At 33.1% G+C, this 20,023-nt stretch overlaps 12 protein-coding genes across 12 annotated transcripts, besides 14 other annotated features; 6 read left to right on the forward strand and 6 right to left on the reverse strand.

Annotated features, from left to right (window-relative positions):
• Positions 1-61: 61 nt before the first annotated feature.
• TA09550 (SfiI-subtelomeric fragment related protein family member, putative) lies at positions 62-715 on the forward strand (the record flags this gene model as incomplete). Its single annotated transcript, XM_948503.1, has 1 exon — positions 62-715. The coding sequence occupies one exon, from the start codon at positions 62-64 to the stop codon at positions 713-715; it is 654 nt and encodes a 217-aa protein (XP_953596.1).
• Positions 716-963: 248 nt separating this feature from the next.
• TA09545 (ribonuclease P subunit, putative) lies at positions 964-1,798 on the reverse strand (the record flags this gene model as incomplete). The annotated part of the gene is made up of 2 exons (XM_948504.1): positions 964-1,131; positions 1,205-1,798. 2 exons carry the CDS (start codon positions 1,796-1,798, stop codon positions 964-966), a joined length of 762 nt encoding a protein of 253 aa, XP_953597.1.
• A 273-nt stretch (positions 1,799-2,071) lies between these two features.
• Positions 2,072-2,812, reverse strand: TA09540 (uncharacterized protein; the record flags this gene model as incomplete). Its single annotated transcript, XM_948505.1, has 1 exon — positions 2,072-2,812. The coding sequence occupies one exon, from the start codon at positions 2,810-2,812 to the stop codon at positions 2,072-2,074; it is 741 nt and encodes a 246-aa protein (XP_953598.1).
• A 77-nt stretch (positions 2,813-2,889) lies between these two features.
• On the reverse strand, positions 2,890-4,136 carry TA09535 (uncharacterized protein; the record flags this gene model as incomplete). The annotated part of the gene is made up of 3 exons (XM_948506.1): positions 2,890-3,564; positions 3,658-3,996; positions 4,077-4,136. The coding sequence occupies 3 exons, from the start codon at positions 4,134-4,136 to the stop codon at positions 2,890-2,892; spliced, it is 1,074 nt and encodes a 357-aa protein (XP_953599.1).
• Positions 4,137-4,620: 484 nt separating this feature from the next.
• Positions 4,621-6,446, forward strand: TA09530 (ethanolamine phosphotransferase, putative; the record flags this gene model as incomplete). The annotated part of the gene is made up of 7 exons (XM_948507.1): positions 4,621-4,761; positions 4,857-5,006; positions 5,164-5,322; positions 5,401-5,517; positions 5,637-5,794; positions 5,855-5,925; positions 6,028-6,446. 7 exons carry the CDS (start codon positions 4,621-4,623, stop codon positions 6,444-6,446), a joined length of 1,215 nt encoding a protein of 404 aa, XP_953600.1.
• Positions 4,866-4,934: a sequence feature (7 probable transmembrane helices predicted for TA09530 by TMHMM2.0 at aa 51-73, 178-200, 232-254, 267-286, 291-313, 325-347 and 362-384).
• Positions 5,482-5,517: a sequence feature (7 probable transmembrane helices predicted for TA09530 by TMHMM2.0 at aa 51-73, 178-200, 232-254, 267-286, 291-313, 325-347 and 362-384).
• Positions 5,637-5,669: a sequence feature (7 probable transmembrane helices predicted for TA09530 by TMHMM2.0 at aa 51-73, 178-200, 232-254, 267-286, 291-313, 325-347 and 362-384).
• Positions 5,763-5,794: a sequence feature (7 probable transmembrane helices predicted for TA09530 by TMHMM2.0 at aa 51-73, 178-200, 232-254, 267-286, 291-313, 325-347 and 362-384).
• Positions 5,855-5,891: a sequence feature (7 probable transmembrane helices predicted for TA09530 by TMHMM2.0 at aa 51-73, 178-200, 232-254, 267-286, 291-313, 325-347 and 362-384).
• Positions 6,030-6,089: a sequence feature (7 probable transmembrane helices predicted for TA09530 by TMHMM2.0 at aa 51-73, 178-200, 232-254, 267-286, 291-313, 325-347 and 362-384).
• Positions 6,102-6,170: a sequence feature (7 probable transmembrane helices predicted for TA09530 by TMHMM2.0 at aa 51-73, 178-200, 232-254, 267-286, 291-313, 325-347 and 362-384).
• Positions 6,204-6,272: a sequence feature (7 probable transmembrane helices predicted for TA09530 by TMHMM2.0 at aa 51-73, 178-200, 232-254, 267-286, 291-313, 325-347 and 362-384).
• Positions 6,315-6,383: a sequence feature (7 probable transmembrane helices predicted for TA09530 by TMHMM2.0 at aa 51-73, 178-200, 232-254, 267-286, 291-313, 325-347 and 362-384).
• A 56-nt stretch (positions 6,447-6,502) lies between the features above and the next one.
• TA09525 (uncharacterized protein) lies at positions 6,503-7,516 on the reverse strand (the record flags this gene model as incomplete). The annotated part of the gene is made up of 1 exon (XM_948508.1): positions 6,503-7,516. One exon carries the CDS (start codon positions 7,514-7,516, stop codon positions 6,503-6,505), a length of 1,014 nt encoding a protein of 337 aa, XP_953601.1.
• A 513-nt stretch (positions 7,517-8,029) lies between these two features.
• On the reverse strand, positions 8,030-8,284 carry TA09520 (uncharacterized protein; the record flags this gene model as incomplete). The annotated part of the gene is made up of 1 exon (XM_948509.1): positions 8,030-8,284. The coding sequence occupies one exon, from the start codon at positions 8,282-8,284 to the stop codon at positions 8,030-8,032; it is 255 nt and encodes an 84-aa protein (XP_953602.1).
• Positions 8,120-8,188: a sequence feature (1 probable transmembrane helix predicted for TA09520 by TMHMM2.0 at aa 33-55).
• Positions 8,144-8,284: a sequence feature (Signal anchor predicted for TA09520 by SignalP 2.0 HMM (Signal peptide probability 0.001, signal anchor probability 0.928) with cleavage site probability 0.000 between residues 47 and 48).
• Positions 8,285-8,600: 316 nt separating this feature from the next.
• On the forward strand, positions 8,601-9,184 carry TA09515 (RNA-binding protein (U1 snRNP-like), putative; the record flags this gene model as incomplete). Its single annotated transcript, XM_948510.1, has 2 exons — positions 8,601-8,718; positions 8,847-9,184. 2 exons carry the CDS (start codon positions 8,601-8,603, stop codon positions 9,182-9,184), a joined length of 456 nt encoding a protein of 151 aa, XP_953603.1.
• A 234-nt stretch (positions 9,185-9,418) lies between these two features.
• Positions 9,419-10,990, forward strand: TA09510 (SfiI-subtelomeric fragment related protein family member, putative; the record flags this gene model as incomplete). Its single annotated transcript, XM_948511.1, has 1 exon — positions 9,419-10,990. The coding sequence occupies one exon, from the start codon at positions 9,419-9,421 to the stop codon at positions 10,988-10,990; it is 1,572 nt and encodes a 523-aa protein (XP_953604.1).
• Positions 10,991-11,490: 500 nt separating this feature from the next.
• TA09505 (SfiI-subtelomeric fragment related protein family member, putative) lies at positions 11,491-13,062 on the forward strand (the record flags this gene model as incomplete). Its single annotated transcript, XM_948512.1, has 1 exon — positions 11,491-13,062. One exon carries the CDS (start codon positions 11,491-11,493, stop codon positions 13,060-13,062), a length of 1,572 nt encoding a protein of 523 aa, XP_953605.1.
• Positions 13,063-13,617: 555 nt separating this feature from the next.
• Positions 13,618-14,820, forward strand: TA16700 (SfiI-subtelomeric fragment related protein family member, putative; the record flags this gene model as incomplete). The annotated part of the gene is made up of 1 exon (XM_948513.1): positions 13,618-14,820. The coding sequence occupies one exon, from the start codon at positions 13,618-13,620 to the stop codon at positions 14,818-14,820; it is 1,203 nt and encodes a 400-aa protein (XP_953606.1).
• Positions 14,821-15,070: 250 nt separating this feature from the next.
• On the reverse strand, positions 15,071-19,555 carry TA16695 (serine/threonine protein kinase, putative; the record flags this gene model as incomplete). Its single annotated transcript, XM_948514.1, has 4 exons — positions 15,071-15,403; positions 15,436-15,688; positions 15,807-16,088; positions 16,182-19,555. 4 exons carry the CDS (start codon positions 19,553-19,555, stop codon positions 15,071-15,073), a joined length of 4,242 nt encoding a protein of 1,413 aa, XP_953607.1.
• Positions 17,387-17,455: a sequence feature (3 probable transmembrane helices predicted for TA16695 by TMHMM2.0 at aa 183-205, 552-569 and 701-723).
• Positions 17,849-17,902: a sequence feature (3 probable transmembrane helices predicted for TA16695 by TMHMM2.0 at aa 183-205, 552-569 and 701-723).
• Positions 18,941-19,009: a sequence feature (3 probable transmembrane helices predicted for TA16695 by TMHMM2.0 at aa 183-205, 552-569 and 701-723).
• Positions 19,556-20,023: the final 468 nt, after the last annotated feature.

Below are 20,023 nucleotides of genomic sequence, written 5' to 3' on the forward strand. Positions count from 1 at the left end.
TAAATTTAATCTTGAATTCGATACTTAACTAATTGACTAAATATTTTCAGATTGTTTAATAATGTCTAGTCAAGCAAATGTCGAGAGCAATAGTAAAATTAAGAGGGTAGTTAAAAAAAAGAAAGAAAAACTTAGGCTCCTGGAGTTCGACATTGTTACTTCCAAGGCTAAAAGAACTGGCTCCGCAAGATCAAAAACTAACGGCCACATTCGTTTAAGTGACGGGAATTATCTTTGCAAGAGAAATTTCTTTTTTTATTTGATAAAGGAGGGAAATCACGTGATTTGGAAGGCTAAGAACCACCATGAATACATCAAAAGATTATTTGTATCTTGTTCAGGAAAAGATTACATTGTAATTCAGCTTTTTAATGGTAATTTTGTCGTATTCAGGAAGTTAATTGATGAGAAAGTATGGAGTGAGATTACCTACAAACTTCCAGATCTTACCAAGCTAAAATTGTTAGATGAGTCAGGAAACGAAGTAAAGGAGCAGGAATTTAGCTATGGTCTAATCTCAACAGATTTCATAATTACATTTAATTTCAAATGTTCTGAGATCAAGTATGATACTCATACAGTATGGAAGTTAGAAGATTCTGAAGAATTCCCAGAAGCTTTAACAATCAGTCTAAAATACCAGTCAATTTTACTTTTGTTCAAAAATGACAAGAAAACTGAAATTGACATCTTAAGTCTAGTTGAAAAAACCTAAAATATTTTCATAGATAAAAAACACAATAGTAAAGTGACTTAAACTTAAAGATTTAAAAACTTAACTGGGACAAATTTTATAATTTTAACACTTGGGACAAATTTATAATTGAAAATAATTTCTTAGGAAAATACTAAATCAGACCTCCGTTAAAACTTAATATATGAAAGAATAGCTAATATATTGTCCAACCTTTAAATTACTAAATTAACAATCAACTACACATAGTATGGTACATTGTGTACTGATTACAGAGTAGATTTATCTTTTAATTTGCTTTTAGTTCGTTGTGAAGCTGATGCCATGATGTGTTTGCCGTATATAAAAAAGGACCATTCCTCATAATTTAACTTAAAAACGCTAGAATTCTTCAAAATAAACCTCACATTATCCTCCTTATCCACTATACTAAACCCCTAATTCATAATATAATTAAATATCTAAATCAATGGGTCAAATATATAAATAGTGGAGTGGTATGGAAAATACATTTTGAGTTTCTTTGAGAACAATTCCTATGACGCCAACGTAGCTTGTGCAGTTGGACTTTACTACCTCGAGAAGAGAGCCGTGCAGGTCAAGCATCGCCACTAATTTTGAGGCGTTTAAATGGGTCTTAGGACTCCCAAGCAACTTCTTCGCGTAGTCTTGCCATAGAGAGTTGAATTCCAAGGCGTGTTTATAAGGAACACTCTTGATTGTGAAGAGGCCTAGTTTCTTCCCCTTTGTATTACTAATACCGGTGAACTTTGAAAACGGTAAACGAACGTAATGGTCAACAGCGCTCACTCCTAGCACTAAGCTTGTCTTTTCGCTTTCCTTTTTCAGGTGTAAAACCTTATTTTCAATTCTTTGCTTCCATAACGATAAACTCTCACCAGATTTCTCCGCCAGAAACGATAAATGGTCTTTATCCTTCAAATTTCCAACTGTTGTTTTATTTTTATTAGATTTATTCTCAGTTTTAGTTGATAATTCGTTTTTTTGATCAAAATTGCCGTAGATTGACGTATAAAGTGAGTTATCTAGTCTAGAATCTGATTTTTGTGATTCTAATGTCAGATTTCTCTTTCTCTTGGCCATTTTATCATTATCATCATTTAAATTAACAAAATATTATATTTATAAAGTGAAAATTTTTCTTATATAAGTATATTTGTAAACATATTGTATAAGTATATTGTGTAAGTATATTAAATACGACATTAACATTTCCCCTATTTTTACACCTTTTACCAATTATTTGATTATAATTTAGTTAAAATAGTTACAATGATGATACACCTCTAATAAGTAAATTAGAGACTAGTTTTTTGCTACATTTGGTAGTAGTATCAGTTTGATAAACAGTGTAATTTACTTCTGATTAGTGTTTGGGCCCTTTTGCATTCCCATGTGATGCATCATTTGCTGGTTATGTGTTTGATAATAGCGTTGTGAGGGCGAGAATTGAGGTTGATATTGATTTGTTGAAAATTGTCCCGAGGGCATCTGTGTTGTTCCCATTTGAGTTTCCTGATGCATTGGAATCATGTGCTGAAAGTGTTGCTGTTGTTGCTGGAACTGTTGTTGTTGCATAAGTCTCTGTTGCATATGATGCTGTAGGACGCGAGGGTTCATCTGAGGGTGGAACATTTGTTGCTGGAACTGAGGATACATTTGCTGTGAAAAGGCTTGCGGACTTGCGGCACCACTCTGTGCCTTTATTGGGAACATTCCCTTCATTTGTGGAGGCATTCCTTGTACCATCATTCGACGAGACTGTTGCTGAATTGGATCTTCTTCATGAACTCCAACTGTAGTTGGTTGGTTAACAGTTGAAACTTGTTGGACTTGTTGGACCTGCTGTACTTGTTGCACTTGCTGAACTTGTTGTACCTGTTGTACTGTAGTCACTGTGGGCTTAGGTTTAGTGAAAGGTTTAGAAACAACAGTATGTGAGAGAGGGGCTTGATACATCTGAACATGATCAGTTGCATCTGTGAAAGGTTCCTCCTTAACCTTTGCAGGCTCAGGCTCCGTTGGCTGGTTTGTAAGCTGCTTCCAATGTTCCAACTCCTTACGTAAACTCTCAACTTTATTCACTATATTTATCATTATCGCAGCATCTCCACGCACAATACTATACAAACATTACAATAATATACAACTTTTTAAATAGTATAAAAATATATTTATATAGTATAGAAATACCAATAAAGTTCGTTTGAAGCTTGTGAAGATACAACCGGCGGTGAAATGTTCAGTTCATTTAGCATCTCATCCACTGCGTCATTATGATGCTGAGTCAATTGTGATTTGTAGAATGAAATGCAAGAACTGGCGAGCCAAACTGGTTTTGTTTGGAACTGGTCAAGTCTAGGGGTTGGAATTACATCTGACTCATTTACGTTAAATTTACGTTTAAGTCTCTTCATCTCACTTCGCTTCTTCTCTTCAGACTTTAGTTTAGTTTCGGCCGCCTTGATGTCACTCAGCAACTGAGCTTCCATCTCTCGTTGCTCTGGAGTTATCCTATAACTACGCTCCAGCATTTGCCGTCGATCACGGTCATGATCTGCGTTGTATGTGAATTTCACAAGTGGATGACGTGCTGATTCGTCCTTCAGTGACAACACTACAGGATGGTTCGGGTTTCCGTGCTTCATGATCTCATTTTTGATCTTCTCCTCAAAGAGGAATTCAACTATACGTTTTGTAACACTATAGTAGCGCTGTTTAAGTTTCTCCAGTGGAATATCTTTTCGCCACTTAAAACAGTCGTGAATAGCGATAAATCTCAGTTCAAACATCTCGCAAAGGTCAAATAACAAATCCGTTTCATCCTTAGTCCAGGATGGGTCCAAGTCCTATAAATTAAATATTGTAAATCATCACCAAATTACTTTAAACATATTTAAAATTAAAATATACTATTATAGTTTAATAATTAGTTTACTAACTGCTAAATGGAACATATAGAAATCATCTGAATAACGATAAATTTTGACGGAGGGGTTCACTCTGGCGAAGGAGTATGAGTCAAGCACGGAATCCTCCTCGTCGATTCTAGCAAGTGTACAAGTCGAATCGTCGTCGATATTCTTACAAATCTTGTTTCTCACCACTTTCCTTTGCTTTCTGGCTGACGAAAGATATTCGGTCCCCTTTTCAAAGTGACGCCAATGTCTCAATACTAATCCATCTGAGCGTGCTGGATTCTTAAAAGAACATTGACGCCACACATGGCGTTTATCATCTACATTCAAACGTATTTGTTTATTATCATTTGACGAGGCTCCCTAATCCATTATCACACCAATTACATATAAAATAACAAACTAATTATATAAAAGAGGAATTGGGTTGAAACCAAAATTACCTTTATTAAAATACGATATGAAGTGGGAACTGAAGGTATTTCTTTTTCTTTATCCTTCATTCCGTACTGATTTGTATTTGGTAACACATTTTCAAAGTTAAGTAACAAAAACTACTTAATTACCCATAATTAAAATAATATAATTTTATAGATACAATAACGATGGTTTAATAAGGGTATAGTATGTAAAACCATAATTTTGGATAAGATTGAGATTTTATGTACAATCTGTGGGGAATTTAGATATATCAAATACTTATTTACTTGAGATTTTTATTTAATATATTTTGTTATTTGTAATTAATTTATTACTAGTCGTTAGATAAACCATTTCTCAAATCTACGACTACCAAATTGTTATATTCAAATTAAATATTCTGACTAATAGATCTTCCACATCTTCTCTAAATATTCTGTAAAATTATATTAAATTTGTTGTTTATTCTGTTATTTCACTACAATTACTTTGCATTAATTCCAAATTTAACAACTAACTTGTACAATATTTTTGTTCTACATGTAATCAGGATATATCAGGTTTAAAATGGTGTTTTTTAAGCGGATCATTCCTGAATCACAACTTCCTTCCTTGAAGGATTATACATTTAAACCAGGAAACTTCACTTTCATAGATAATTTAATGCTCAAATACTTTTGGGAACCAGTAGTTAACTTTCTTCCAAAAGTATTTTTTTATTGATAATTCTATTCAGATTCAGTTATATTTTTATAGTTTATTTTATTTACGTAGTTATTAATTTAATAATCATGATGATTTAGTGGTTGTCGGCTAATTTGCTGACGTTGTTTGGAGGATTATGCGTTTTTATAATGAATTGTTTGGTGTTTTACTACGTACCCAACTTTAAGACTAAATCAGTACCGAAATGGACTTCATTACTTAGTTCTTTCCTCGTCTTCTTCTATACAGTAATACATTATACAGTTATCCCCTAGGAGTTACTCATGTATAGCTAATTATTTTTTAATATAGTAAATTAGATTATAGTGTTCTTATTATAGTATTCTGATATATATACTGTTAAAAAATAACTTTGTTTCATCTGTGTTGATGGACATTTTATAGACATTTGATGGGATTGACGGTATACAAGCTAGAAGATTAGGCCTGGCCTCACCATTGGGACAGCTTTTAGATCATGGAACTGACGCATTAGTTTGCTCATTTTTCTGCTACTTCACCTTCCTAGTTAAGCCGACAGGATTCTCGCACGTTAACACTCTAGTAAGATTTTAACTAAACTTATTTAGTTGACTAGTGTAAATTGTGAGATTCCATCACCATTGACATAATTTGTTGTAGATAAACGTATCAGCACTGATTAACGCAGCGGCGGTGAATTGGCAGGAGGAGAATTTCGGAACATTTTCATATACTAACAGTTTCTTCATTTTCGGAGTTTCAGAACCTCTTCTTGCTGTATCTACCACATTATAATTAGCTATATAGAGTAAATAGGCTGATGGTACAAAATTGATTTGCTATATTAATAGTAGTTCACTACTAGCAAATTTATTGGGTATTAATCTTTGTTATAGGTGGCTTTAATATTGATGTCTGACTACTTTTTTCCGTCCTTTTGGCTGTCACCTATCTCCAAATTCGTGACAAAGCATAAGTCCCTTAAGTTCATGCTGAAATACCTGCCCAAAGATTTGGATTTCTTCACTCCATTTTTATATTTTGCATTATCAATGTATTTCGTCTTGATAGTTATTTATCCACATTCATAAATAAGTGTTAATAAATGATTTAGATCATATTTCACATTTTTTGGATTCCCATATGAAATGTACAAATTGCACAGGAATCTCAAAAAAACAATGAGTATCTTTAGACTTATATTTAGTTATACAGTCAATTTAGTATTAGTTTGGTATTGAACTTATGTTTATAAACGGTAAATATTAGTGTTAATGTGTATTGTAGAGTTAGCAATGTATCTATTGTTTAATTGCATATTACCAACACTGCTGATTGACTTTTTGCCGCCAAGCTTACATGTTTCTTACTCACTTTTCGCATCAACTTTGGGAGGATTCGGAATAATCTTCATAATCATCTCAAACATACGCCGCTCAGAAAGACTGTTATTCTACCCAGAGTTCTACCCGCATTACATGGTGGTGCTGGTAGGATACCTCTTAGTCCTAGGTAGAGTCGTGCTGGGGCTTAAGTTCGACGCCTTGGTGTTCAAAAGTCCATATTTGAAGCCGCTTTTGACCACTTTAACACTATTAGGAACGGCACTCTCACTCACAAAGGCAATCCGTGTACTATATGAAATCAAGACATATTTGTGTCTACCATTCTTCACTACTAAAAGACCTGAAAATAGGTCAAAATAATCTAATGCCAGTTTATAAATACATATTTTGATATAAGCATATATGTTTTTAATAAATTAGTTGAGATCAGAAGGGAGTTCAGTTTTGGTAAATTTAGCTAGGGTAGGCCTCAATGACAACTCATTGAGGTACGAAGCGTATTTCTTGTCAGAGAGAACGTCTGACATCTTGGCCATAATCTTCTTGTGACCCCGTTTGGCGTCCACAGTCTTCGGGTTTAAACCCAGCTCGAAGTAATCAATTAGTTTGACCAGGTCCAAGGAGTCAAGGTCCTTCTTATCAGTGAGAGTTAAGTACTCAAAAGCACAGGAAGTAGCAACCGAAGAAATCTTCTTGTTCAAATTCAGAGTCTGGTCCATCAACAGCCACAAAATCTCCTCGTCAAAATTCTTAGAAAAACGAGCCGCAATTAATTTTAGATTTTTTATAGCAGGCTCCCTGAAAACCGACTTCTCAGAGCCCGTACAAGCAAACAACTGAGGCATAATTCTGTAACACAAAATTTTACACTGGTTGATATTAATTGTTTCAATGAGAAGTTCGATAAGCAAATGGGAACTTTTGGAAACATATGATCTTAAGTTTCTTGTCTGATTTCCAACGTACAATGATAACGATTCCAGCTCCGCCTCACTATTAATTAATTCCCTACCAAGGAACCAATCTATCAACCTATTAACTATATTCATAAAAATGCTACTGGATTTACTTTCAACGTTATAGTAGTTATGAAAAGCAATTTGTAAGTTAGTTAAGACAATGAAATCGTGGTACCATTGAAATACACGATCGGGATTTGTTGGTTCTGTAATATATTTAATTGCATCGGCATAAATCTCTCTGGCCCATTCTTTAGGATCGATGTCATTAGGAGTATCTGTTGAATTGAGTTCAGGTGATTGTTTGGAATATTTCATACGATTGTGGATTAAACCGTAGGGGAGGTGATCTTTAGGAATTTCATCTCGAGTATAGTACGTGGCCTTAAAAATCTTCGAGTATGAACGGTCCAATATCAAGTCATTACTGTCCAAATCAGGCCACTTACTTTCTACGGTTTCTAAATACATTCTAATTCAACGGGTTTTCTAGAGAATCACTTAGGCCCTCACAAATTTATAGTATTAATTTAATTATCTTTTAGAGCAAATGTGTGAATTCGACTTCTTTAAATCTTTTAATTTAAAAATCTTAGTTTATAGTAGTAGTATAGTCAAATATAATCCTAGATCTTGATACTATACTAATTATATCGGCAGCGTACAGCCTTAAAAGTTTCAAATCCTTTACACTAATTAAGTAATTTAAAATAAAGGTAACCCTAATTGAGAGGGAGAAATAGGTTAAAAATGATGAAAACTGAGAAAAAATTAGATAAAAATCACCAATAACCTGGTGACTCAACTCAGAGACATACCAAAATCGAGAGACATAAATGTTTACACATATTTGTTCAATTTATTTACATAGCATTATTTACATAATTTATCACAAATCATACAGGTATATAATTATTTACAATATGAATTAAAAGTATATATAAAAAAATATTCATAGTATATAAAAATATTTTCGGTATAAAATTAGTTAAGAACTGGAACGGAAGCTGATTGCTGTGCTTGTAATAATTGATGTTGTATTTCAAGTAAATGGCATTCTTTATCGTAGTGGAAAATGACAGGGCCGACCAAAGTTACGGCAGCGGTTCCTATGATCCAAACGGTCCACCCGGTCACGTTTATTGTCTTCTTAGTTAGTCTTACCAGTGATCTTTTAGCCTTTGCAAGTCTGCCCATGAATGATTTCTGTGAATTCTCCTTAGAATCTTCAATTCTCATTTTTACACAATAAAACACAATTTGTACCCCTAAGTTTATATAATTTCATGAAATTAAAATTTAAAATATATTAAACAGTGATAAAATCAATTAAATATATTAAAACAATATAAAAAGTTTAAATAATATGATAAATAAAAATAGTTCGATGGGGAGTGATATAATTAAAGTAAATTACAAAAAGAATATTTTTGTTTATTTTTAAAATGTTGATAACACAATTATCTTTGTTAAATTTATAAATTTGAATACATTTTACTTTAATAAATCCGGTAATTATTTTTATTATTTTAAAATTTGTAAAAATTTGTATATTATGCCTAAATTTTACTGCGAATATTGCAGCATCTATTTGACTCACAGTTCTCCCGCTGGGAGAAAACAACACTCTCAGGGTCGAAAACATATCAGCGCCAAAGTCGAATACTTTCAAAGTACGATATAACTATCAATATTTTCACATTAATTAACATAACTCATTTTATTATTAATACCACTTAATTTATTAATTAAGTCATTTAATTAGTTACGTTGAAATATAAGCTTAGTAAATTATTTTTAGGACTTGTTAGAGAGCAGTTTTTTCAACCGCCTGTTTTTCTGGGACAAACCCCTCCTATTTTTCCTGGTAATTTTAGAGCCATAAATCACTCTTTAGGGCCTCCAATGATGGGAGTTTTCCCAGGATTTGCACCTTTGCAAACTCCTAACATTATTCCTCAAGGTATGATGAATGGAATTCCCGGTGGTTTGCCTGGACCAATTCCTGGTGTTCCTCCTGTACCGGTTCCCATGCCTGCAATTCCTGTGATTCCTACCGAGCTTCCAAATATGAAAATTGATCTAAATCAGCACAATGCTCCAAGTGTTAACAGCACATCTACTACTGGTGCTCAGTAATTTTTCAATCACCAAATAATATAATAAATAGACCATATACATATATTAATTATATAGATAAAATTAATGTTGAATTCTAATCAATTAAGGTTAATAAGACTTAAGGAATTACGATTTTTACCTAATTAAGAAGATCTAGATAATGATTTGTGGTTGATCTATAAATTCATTATCAGATCTAGACATTACTAAGTATTTTATAATTTATCAGATAATAATTTAAAGACATTAACTATGGACTACCTGAAAGCTTCACATAACCAAAACAATCGGATGGTTCGATTCCCTTTTAAGTTAATAGAATTAGATATTACAACTGGCCAGGCAACTCCATCTTATTCAGATACTCCGACTCATACAGCACCACATAATTATTATGAAATAGGAAAACCATACGGTTATAAACTAGGAGATCATGGGAGTTACACATGCGAGGAGGGGTTCGCAATAGCTAAATTAATGCGGGGTAGAAATTTAATTCTCCGAGCAGTAACCTCATCCGATTACATGAAAAGAGTATTTATATCTTGTTCAGCAATAGATTACATTGTAATTCAGCTTTTTAATGGCAATTTTAAAATAATTCGTAACCGTAAAGATGGTTTGGGTTGGGTAAAGATTACCTACAAACTTCCAGATCTTACCAAGCTAAAATTGTTAGATGAGTCTGGAAACGAAGTAACTGAGCCTGAATTCAGCTATGGTCTAATCTCAACAGATTTCATAATTACATTTAATTTCAAATGTTCTGAGATCAAGTATGATACTCATACAGTATGGAAGTTAGAAGATTCACAAGAATTCCCAGAAGCTTTAACAATCAGTCTAAAATACCAGTCAATTTTACTTTTGTTCAAAAATGACAAGAAAACTGAAATTGTTATGAGGCATTTTATCAACAACTTTAAGTGGTTGTCCCCTGCAGATGTGGACGGAAATATTGAGAGATCGATAACACAAATAACATATAACGGTGATCTGCACAAAATTTATGAAGCCAACAGTAACTATTGCATCCGTTCATTCAAGCTGAACAATGAAATTGTTTGGAAAGCAAAGGATACGAGTGAATATGCATCTGCAATTATATCTTCTGTATGTTACAACATGAACAGATCGATATTGATTATAAGGTATGACAAATTCACTTTACTTTCCAAATCACACGGAAACGATTGGGAAGATGTCACTCTTAATAGTTTTGATTTTTACCAACTTAAGTTTTTCGATGAGAACAATAACAAACTGAGCATTTTCCAATGCACAGCTGAATTCTTTGGGCTAAAATTATGCATTACGTTTGATTTCAACTGCGATCATATTACTTACAAAGAGGAAAAGTTTTGGGAAAGAGAAAGTTGTGGCGAATATCCACTGAAATTATGTATTGATTTAACAACAAATTCAGTTTGTTTTTTTTACAGAAGCACCAAAATTGATAGTTATTCCTTTAAAATTTCTGGACCAAAATTCCTGGAACATAAACCAATGACCATTATTGATTTAATTGAGCAAATTAGACATCTTACCCAAGAACTCACTACATCGAAGATGCCTATAAAACTCTTTTCTGAGAGTATCAATAAAACTATTGAAGGTTTTGAACTTTTTAACAATGAATCTGAAGAAAAGATGAAAAAATTCAATAGTTTATTGGGGTTGAATCCCAATGCTCGTTTGGATGAACAGTTGTTTGCCCTTATGCATGCTTTATCAGAGAGTTCTATATTCTACAGACCATACATTAACTATCACATGGGACAAACATCCGAGGAATTAACTTATATATTATCTGGGAAATTATAAAAAACTCATTTACATATCAGAGTTATTTTATCTCATTACGTCTAACTTTGATGTAATTCTGACAGAAATCATTAAAAAAAGTATGTAACCAAAATCAAATATTAATTAAATAAAATAATAAAAATGATAAAAAATTTTTATATATTAAACACATAATTATTAAGATTGATGGAACAATTAGACGACGACTGGTCTACCGGGTTGGATAGAACGTATGGGAGCCGGTTATCTGGAGTCGTTGAGATCAACAAACTTGTAGTCCGTATAAAATCATTCTACAAATAATATAATAAATAGACCATATACATATATTAATTATATAGATAAAATTAATGTTGAATTCTAATCAATTAAGGTTAATAAGCCTTAAGGAATTACGATTTTTACCTAATTAGGAAGATCTAGATAATGATTTGTGGTTGATCTATAAATTCATTATCAGATCTAGACATTACTAAGTATTTTATAATTTATCAGATAATAATTTAAAGACATTAACTATGGACTACCTGAAAGCTTCACATAACCAAAACAATCGGATGGTTCGATTCCCTTTTAAGTTAATAGAATTAGATATTACAACTGGCCAGGCAACTCCATCTTATTCAGATACTCCGACTCATACAGCACCACATAATTATTATGAAATAGGAAAACCATACGGTTATAAACTAGGAGATCATGGGAGTTACACATGCGAGGAGGGGTTCGCAATAGCTAAATTAATGCGGGGTAGAAATTTAATTCTCCGAGCAGTAACCTCATCCGATTACATGAAAAGAGTATTTATATCTTGTTCAGCAATAGATTACATTGTAATTCAGCTTTTTAATGGCAATTTTAAAATAATTCGTAACCGTAAAGATGGTTTGGGTTGGGTAAAGATTACCTACAGACTTCCAGATCTTCTCAAGCTAAAATTGTTGGATGAGTCAGGAAACGAAGTAACTGAGCAGGAATTTAGCTATGGTTTAATCTCAACAGATTTCATAATTACATTTAATTTCAAATGTTCTGAGATCAAGTATGATACTCATACAGTATGGAAGTTAGAAGATCCACAAGAATTCCCAGAAGCTTTAACAATCAGTCTAAAATACCAGTCAATTTTACTTTTGTTCAAAAATGACAAGAAAACTGAAATTGTTATGAGGCATTTTATCAACAACTTTAAGTGGTTGTCCCCTGCAGATGTGGACGGAAATATTGAGAGATCGATAACACAAATAACATATAACGGTGATCTGCACAAAATTTATGAAGCCAACAGTAACTATTGCATCCGTTCATTCAAGCTGAACAATGAAATTGTTTGGAAAGCAAAGGATACGAGTGAATATGCATCTGCAATTATATCTTCTGTATGTTACAACATGAACAGATCGATATTGATTATAAGGTATGACAAATTCACTTTACTTTCCAAATCACACGGAAACGATTGGGAAGATGTCACTCTTAATAGTTTTGATTTTTACCAACTTAAGTTTTTCGATGAGAACAATAACAAACTGAGCATTTTCCAATGCACAGCTGAATTCTTTGGGCTAAAATTATGCATTACGTTTGATTTCAACTGCGATCATATTACTTACAAAGAGGAAAAGTTTTGGGAAAGAGAAAGTTGTGGCGAATATCCACTGAAATTATGTATTGATTTAACAACAAATTCAGTTTGTTTTTTTTACAGAAGCACCAAAATTGATAGTTATTCCTTTAAAATTTCTGGACCAAAATTCCTGGAACATAAACCAATGACCATTATTGATTTAATTGAGCAAATTAGACATCTTACCCAAGAACTCACTACATCGAAGATGCCTATAAAACTCTTTTCTGAGAGTATCAATAAAACTATTGAAGGTTTTGAACTTTTTAACAATGAATCTGAAGAAAAGATGAAAAAATTCAATAGTTTATTGGGGTTGAATCCCAATGCTCGTTTGGATGAACAGTTGTTTGCCCTTATGCATGCTTTATCAGAGAGTTCTATATTCTACAGACCATACATTAACTATCACATGGGACAAACATCCGAGGAATTAACTTATATATTATCTGGGAAATTATAAAAAACTCATTTACATATCAGAGTTATTTTATCTCATTACGTCTAACTTTGATGTAATTCTGACAGAAATCATTAAAAAAAGTATGTAACCAAAATCAAATATTAATTAAATAAAATAATAAAAATGATAAAAAATTTTTATATATTAAACACATAATTATTAAGATTGATGGAACAATTAGACGACGACTGGTCTACCGGGTTGGATAGAACGTATGGGAGCCGGTTATCTGGAGTCGTTGAGATCAACAAACTTGTAGTCCGTATAAAATCATTCTACAAATAATATAATAAATAGACCATATACATATATTAATTATATAGATAAAATTAATGTTGAATTCTAATGAATTAAGGTTAATAAGACTTAAGGAATTACGATTTTTACCTAATTAAGAAGATCTAGATAATGATTTGTGGTTGATCTATAAATTCATTATCAGATCTAGACATTACTAAGTATTTTATAATTTATCACATAATAATTTAAAGAAAAATAATAATAAAAATCTTGAAAATATCAAAAAAATCAAAAAACAATTCATTATTTTGAAATATGCTCAAACCACTTGACTTGGACATACTGACTCTCAAATCAAAAAGTACTGGCCTGAAAAGGCTATTTGAACTGTTTTTACCCTTTTTCGATTTTAATGGAGTACTAGAGAACGGGAAATATACATCCAAGGAAGGCTATGGAATATCTAAAATAATTGATGGAACTGAAGATGTGTGGACTGCACGAGATGAGAGTGAATACGCAACCAAAGCATTTATATCATCTTCGTACAAGAAATACGTCGTAATTAAGTTGCTTAATGGAGACTACGAAGTGTTTCATAACTCCAGAAACGGCCATGGCTGGAGAGAAATAACTGAGGATTGTCTGTACATTAGTAAAATAAGGTTATTTGACGAATCTGGAAACGAAGTAACTGAGCCTGAACTATCACATAGTTTGATTTCATCAGATTTCATAATTAATTTGAATTTCAAATGTTCTAAGATCAAGTATGGTACTCATACGGTATGGAAGTTAGCAAATTCACATGATGAATTACCACAAGCTTTGTTAGTGAGTTTGAAATACCAACATATGTCACTTCTGCTTAAAAACTGTAAGAAGGTTGTAGTTTTTATCAACTATAACATTGTCAAGAACGTTTTACAGTTGAAACCTGTAGAGGTGGACGGAGATATTGAGATGACAACAGAAAATATAGTGTATCGTGAACCTTTTAATAAAATTTATGAAGCAAACCGTGGATTGGGAATTTGTTCTTTCAAGCTCAATAATGAGGTTGTTTGGAAGGCAAAGGACACGAGTGAATATGCAGTCAAGATCATCTATTCTGAATATCTAACAAGTAAAATCCTTTTAATTTACAACAACATCGATTACACTGTACTTTCCAAGTCATTTAGTGAGACTTGGCAGGATGCAACAGTTCACAGCCGTGATTTATCAAAACTGAGGTTCTTCGACGACAAAAAGAACCAATTTGACATTTTTGACACATTTTTTTATTCCGATGAGAGCAAAATCGTAATTTATTTTTATTGCAACTGTTCTCAGATTAATTACGGGGATAAGGTTATATGGAAGAGGAAGATGTTTCAAAAATACCCTCTTGACATATCAATTGACTTAATGGACAACATTGTAGATTTTCATTTCAAAAACGGAATTAATAAATACTATTTCACGGATGATGGTCTCGGTCGCTTTGTACTAGATAAGACCGAGTCCCGTTGCTAGGGGCTGATTCATGAATCTGTTGGCATATAATCAATTTTAGTTTTTAAAGTTTTTATTTAACTTGTACCCATTTATATTTCAAAGAATTTCTAAGTCTAAGGTTTAATTAATTCTAAGTTAATTGTGAAAATCACAAACTCATTACAATTTTTACTGAAATAAATTCAAATTAGAATTTAATATTTTTATTTAAACCATTACTCATAATATTAATTTTTATTAATTTATATTTTATATTTATTCTAGTATATTATGAAAAATTTGAGTTTAGTATAACTTTGAGCTGTGTGTACACTTGGTCTGCTGAGGGCCTGTTTTCTGGGTTATTGTCTGCCATTTGGACCATCAGGTCGTACCACGGTTTGTACTTGATTTTTATGAAGGCCGGCGCTTCGTGGGTCTTCCTGAATTTTTCCAGCGTCTCCAGACGCTCCATAACGGTGCTGAAGCGCGGGCACAACAACTCCAACAGTATCAGAGCAGCCGAGTATATGTCAACCTTCTCCGTGCAATTTCCGCCTCCTTCAGGTGCTGTATAGCCTGGCGTTCCTATCACTTGTCCTCTCACACTCACTTGTGTTGCCTATAAAAATTATGTAAACAAATTTGAGATACATCAGAGAGAAGGTGTTGTTGTGCAGTTTTGATGGGTTGAAATGAGTTCGAGTGATTTTCCTGAATGAAGCCAACGAGTCCGAGGTCTCCAATTTTGAGGTTATTGCGATCGTCTACGAAAATGTTTTCAGGCTTCAGGTCTCGGTGAATGAAGCAGTTCCTATGGATGTCTCGAAGCCCCTTTATTATTTGCTTAAACAATGTAAACTCTATTCTCTTGGTCATGTCATTTTCCGTCACGTTCCGGTCAGCCCTGATACAGATTTTACAATGCTACACTAATATAACATTCATATGTGATAATTGGTTATAACTATGTAAATTGTGTAAATAAAGGTCTTAGCAGAAATCGTTTGAATGTAATTTAGTACTTGTCAAGCCATTGTCTTAGTGTCAGTCCGTTGCACATTTCCATTAGTATGAGGAGGACAACTTGATATTGTTTATTATCACTAATTTTGTTGTGGCCTTCATATTCGTTTATGATTGAAAGCTTGCGATCACGTCTCACGTTGTCCAAGTCGAAGTTTACGCTATTCCTCACACCACTCGTATTCGGCATTGTATTGTTGGTGTCCTTAAACTGAATGTTACTATCTTCAGTATACATAACAACATATCCTTCTCTATTCGCATTATAACTACTCATAAACCTACTCAATCATTACACAATTTCACTTAACTTTTCATAAATTTAAAATTAGGCTAAATAAATAATTTAAAATAATTTTATATAAAAATGTTACTGTTTATGTTTATTTTTGTTCATTTGGGCAATTTGTGAAAACGAGGGTACGAAATCTTCCTGTTGAGGGTTTTGAATATACTGATAAATAATATCTCTGTACTCCTTTATGTAGTTGTTGTACATTCCGTTTTTTAGAGTCGAGTCAGAGCCTGAACTGAAAATATCCGACCTAAGTATATCATTTTGTATCAGAAAGCGTAGGTTATCAATTGCAGCCATTTGGAGCGGGTTTGACATTTGTGCGAGTGGCAGAAAGTGAGGTTCTTCGCACCACCAGGTGTAGTACCTCACTACGTGTTTGCTATAAATATCTCTGTTTGCAGCCACTTCTCTAAAGTACCTTCTGGAGCTTAAATCCTCACTGGACTTTAGCTTTAAAAGAACGAACTTTACTGCGTAAACTGGATTTCCAGGCTCCAGCTTATGTCTTGCTCTGTAAACTGACCCAAATCCACCCTTTCCAAGCATCTTGATACACTCGAATGTTCTCAGAAAACGGCCATTCTCGAGAAATTTACTCAAAACGCTATTACGCGGAATCACACTCAATGACATTTCTTCTTCCTTTGACACTGAACTTCCTACTGTATTTTCACGCATCAACAAATTATCTTTATAATCAACTTTATTGGCTTCATTATTATTCGATTCACTAGCATTAACTTTGGTAATAGTATTAACTTTATTCGTGTTAACCTTCGTAGTGGTATTATTAGTGTTAGGGGCATTAGTGTTATTTGTTGCAGTGGTGTGGGTATTTGTATTAATATTGGTGGATTCTTGTATTGGCAGTATTTGTGACTTGAGTTGATTAATTTTCTTGGTGAATTCTAACCTATTATCCGTGATTACATCTAGAAGACTACGTTCTTCCATCCAAACTGAGACTGAGAAATCATCATTAATTGATGAAAGCTCAAGATTTCCTTCACTTCTCACTCTTCGAATGTGGTTCAAATTCTCATCGTCCGAAAGCTTTTCATCAATTGAGTATTTGTCAATTGACAGCTTACGTTCTATTGAGACGTCTAGATAATCTTCATCTCTGAATCTTTGGTGCAGAGTTTCCGGGTTTGGATCTGGGTTTGACTCGTCTGAGGAGTCGTACAATTCACTTTTCGAGTCTGACAAATCAGTTCTAGAGCCTGCCCAATCTGTCACCAACTCGCTTGGTATCTTAGACCTTGAATTCTTAATTCTGCGGTAAAGCCAAAAGATCGGTGTAAAAATCATGGCCAAAACCCACGAAATTAACAGCCACCACCATCTTAACACAAAATCTGTTGTCTTATCTAGTCTTCCAAAGCAACCTACTCCGTTACGTTTAAACTTACTACTATTTATTATTGATGATCCTATTTCTATTATCCCATTTTCGATCCCACCTTCACACGTACCACTTTCATACACACCTCTTTTATACATCTGTGTATCCTTGACATTTTTATCATTGGGAATATTCTTAATACTCTTATCATTATGAATGCTCTTTATTCCTTTGTCGAACAGTGTAATATTATTATTACTAATATATAGAGAGTTGTGTGTGAGTTTGTTTGACGCGGTTAGGAGTGAGTTAGTTTGATTGTAGAGGAAGTTTGGCGGCGGTGGAATATGCACTCTTTGCAACAACTCCAACGTATATATACCACTACGATTACTCTTGTATATATAATACACTGCCGTTATTGGAAATGGAAACGTTAATCCTCCATCCAATTTATCACCAACCATATTATTTTTCATACCACCAGTATTATAATTGATATTATCAGCATTAGTATTATTGGAATTGATTATCAGACGGTTGTTTGCGATTTTGATCGATTGTTTTAGTGTGTTTAGGAGTGGTTGATTTGACTGATTTTGTACAGAACCGATTTCAAGCCATTCAAATTCCCAAATGTGTTCGTGGTCCTTCTCTGTGAAGGCTTTCACTGACCAGTTTGTGACTCCGATGTGCAGCTGGTCTCTACCTCCTTCTGAGTAGTTGGGCAAGTAATTTAACGAGAAAGGCTGTTTCGTATCGTTTTCACGGTCATGTCTTGTGATATACGTGCCAGTTTCCTGATCCAATGCGATTACCAATGACTTTCTTGAACCCTCTAGATACACTCCTTCTAGCAATGGTGTATAAAACGGTGTGTAATTCACAATATCTTTCACATGCACTTGCAACAACTTCGTGTTATAATCGTCTACATAATACACGTAACCATCATAACTCGGCACCAAATGCGCCTTCAATTTATTGATCACATTATTATTTCTATTATAGTTTTCTCTATTATTATTTCTATTATAGTTTTCTCTATTATTAGTTTTTGCTTCAGTTTCAGATTTTACTTTCCCTGAATAGGTCGAATTTGAAAAAATCTGATATGTCATGATCTTCGTTTTGTTTAAGTTATTAGGCGCGATATCTTCTAGAGAGCACATTTGGTCCTTTTGTTGTTTTGTTCGAACTGGTTTCTTCACTCGAAGCAGATCCTCAGTTAGTCTTGTAGCCCAAACTAGCTTCTTAGACAACGTTGTTCTATATGCTAAACCTTCAACGTCTAACACTAGCAGTGACACCTCCTCCACATTACTCAACTCAGTGCCAGAAGGCACCTTTAGCTCAGTTCCAAGCGTCATATCTGCGTAACTTGAATATACCTTATCATCAACTGACGCCTTTGCAAATGATACAAATACTGGCTTGATTTTAGATTTTACTTTTAATTTGCTTAATTCGAAACTCTCAATCTCCAAATCACTATTTATAGGAATAAAAACACCCAAAATTATACTTATTATAATCCATAATAATACACATCTAAATATTTTACTCCTTTTCCAAATCTTGTCATTAAATCTACTTAATTTCGTTCTGATTCTGGTATATTTATTTTTAAAGTTTTGAGTTTCACTATCAAACTCGCTTTTTTCACTGTTTTTTTCACTATTTTTTTCGAGAATTTTATATTCTAATATATTTCTACACAATTTTATTTTACAATTGGTTAATCTTATATCATCTTCACTTGATCCTACATCATCTTCGCTTAATCTTATATTACAATCACTTAATCCTTTATTATCTTTGGTTGATCCTATTTTATTACTGGGCCATGTTAAATTATTGATAGAATTGGTTTTATCAAATTTAATATGTTTTATTGTATTTCTATTTTGATATTGTTTTGGGTGAAATCGGGTTGATTTAACCTCTTTATCGACATTTTCAGAATTTTTTACATTATTTACATTATTGTAATCAAAATCTTCATTAGAGTGAGTACTATAACGGCTGGGATCGGAATTGCTTTGACTAATGCCTTGGGCGATTAGTGAATTATGTAGAAAATTGGGAGGTGACTGGGATTCCATACCTACGGGACGATATCGTGCAATTTTTGTGTGTGCGATTGCACCATTCTTTGGTATGAAATGGGCGGAACACGGACTTCAGCGATTCGGCATAGACTGATTAACTTTTAAATATATATAGAGGATAGGCATCAATCTCCAACTTTTAGCCCGTACAGAGGCGATAAAACATTATCCAAAATCATTGAAACGGTTGAAAGGTATGCGGATAAATTAACCGGTTAAAGACGATAGCAGAGAAACAATTATAAAAGTTATGTAGTAATTAAGCAGATTTTTATTTAAAAATAAATTAAAAATTAAAATCTCCAATAATGAAAACGACAAAATTCACATAAAACTTTTAATAATCTTCTCAAACTTTACATTTTTCCCACTTTATAACATTACACCCCTTTTTACACTTTTTAAACGAATTCAACCGAATTCTTCTAAATTCAATTTATTAACTAATAACAAATTTATTTA

This window comes from Theileria annulata, chromosome 1 (assembly GCF_000003225.4).
Source record: "Theileria annulata chromosome 1, complete sequence, *** SEQUENCING IN PROGRESS ***".
NCBI lineage: Eukaryota > Apicomplexa > Aconoidasida > Piroplasmida > Theileriidae > Theileria > Theileria annulata.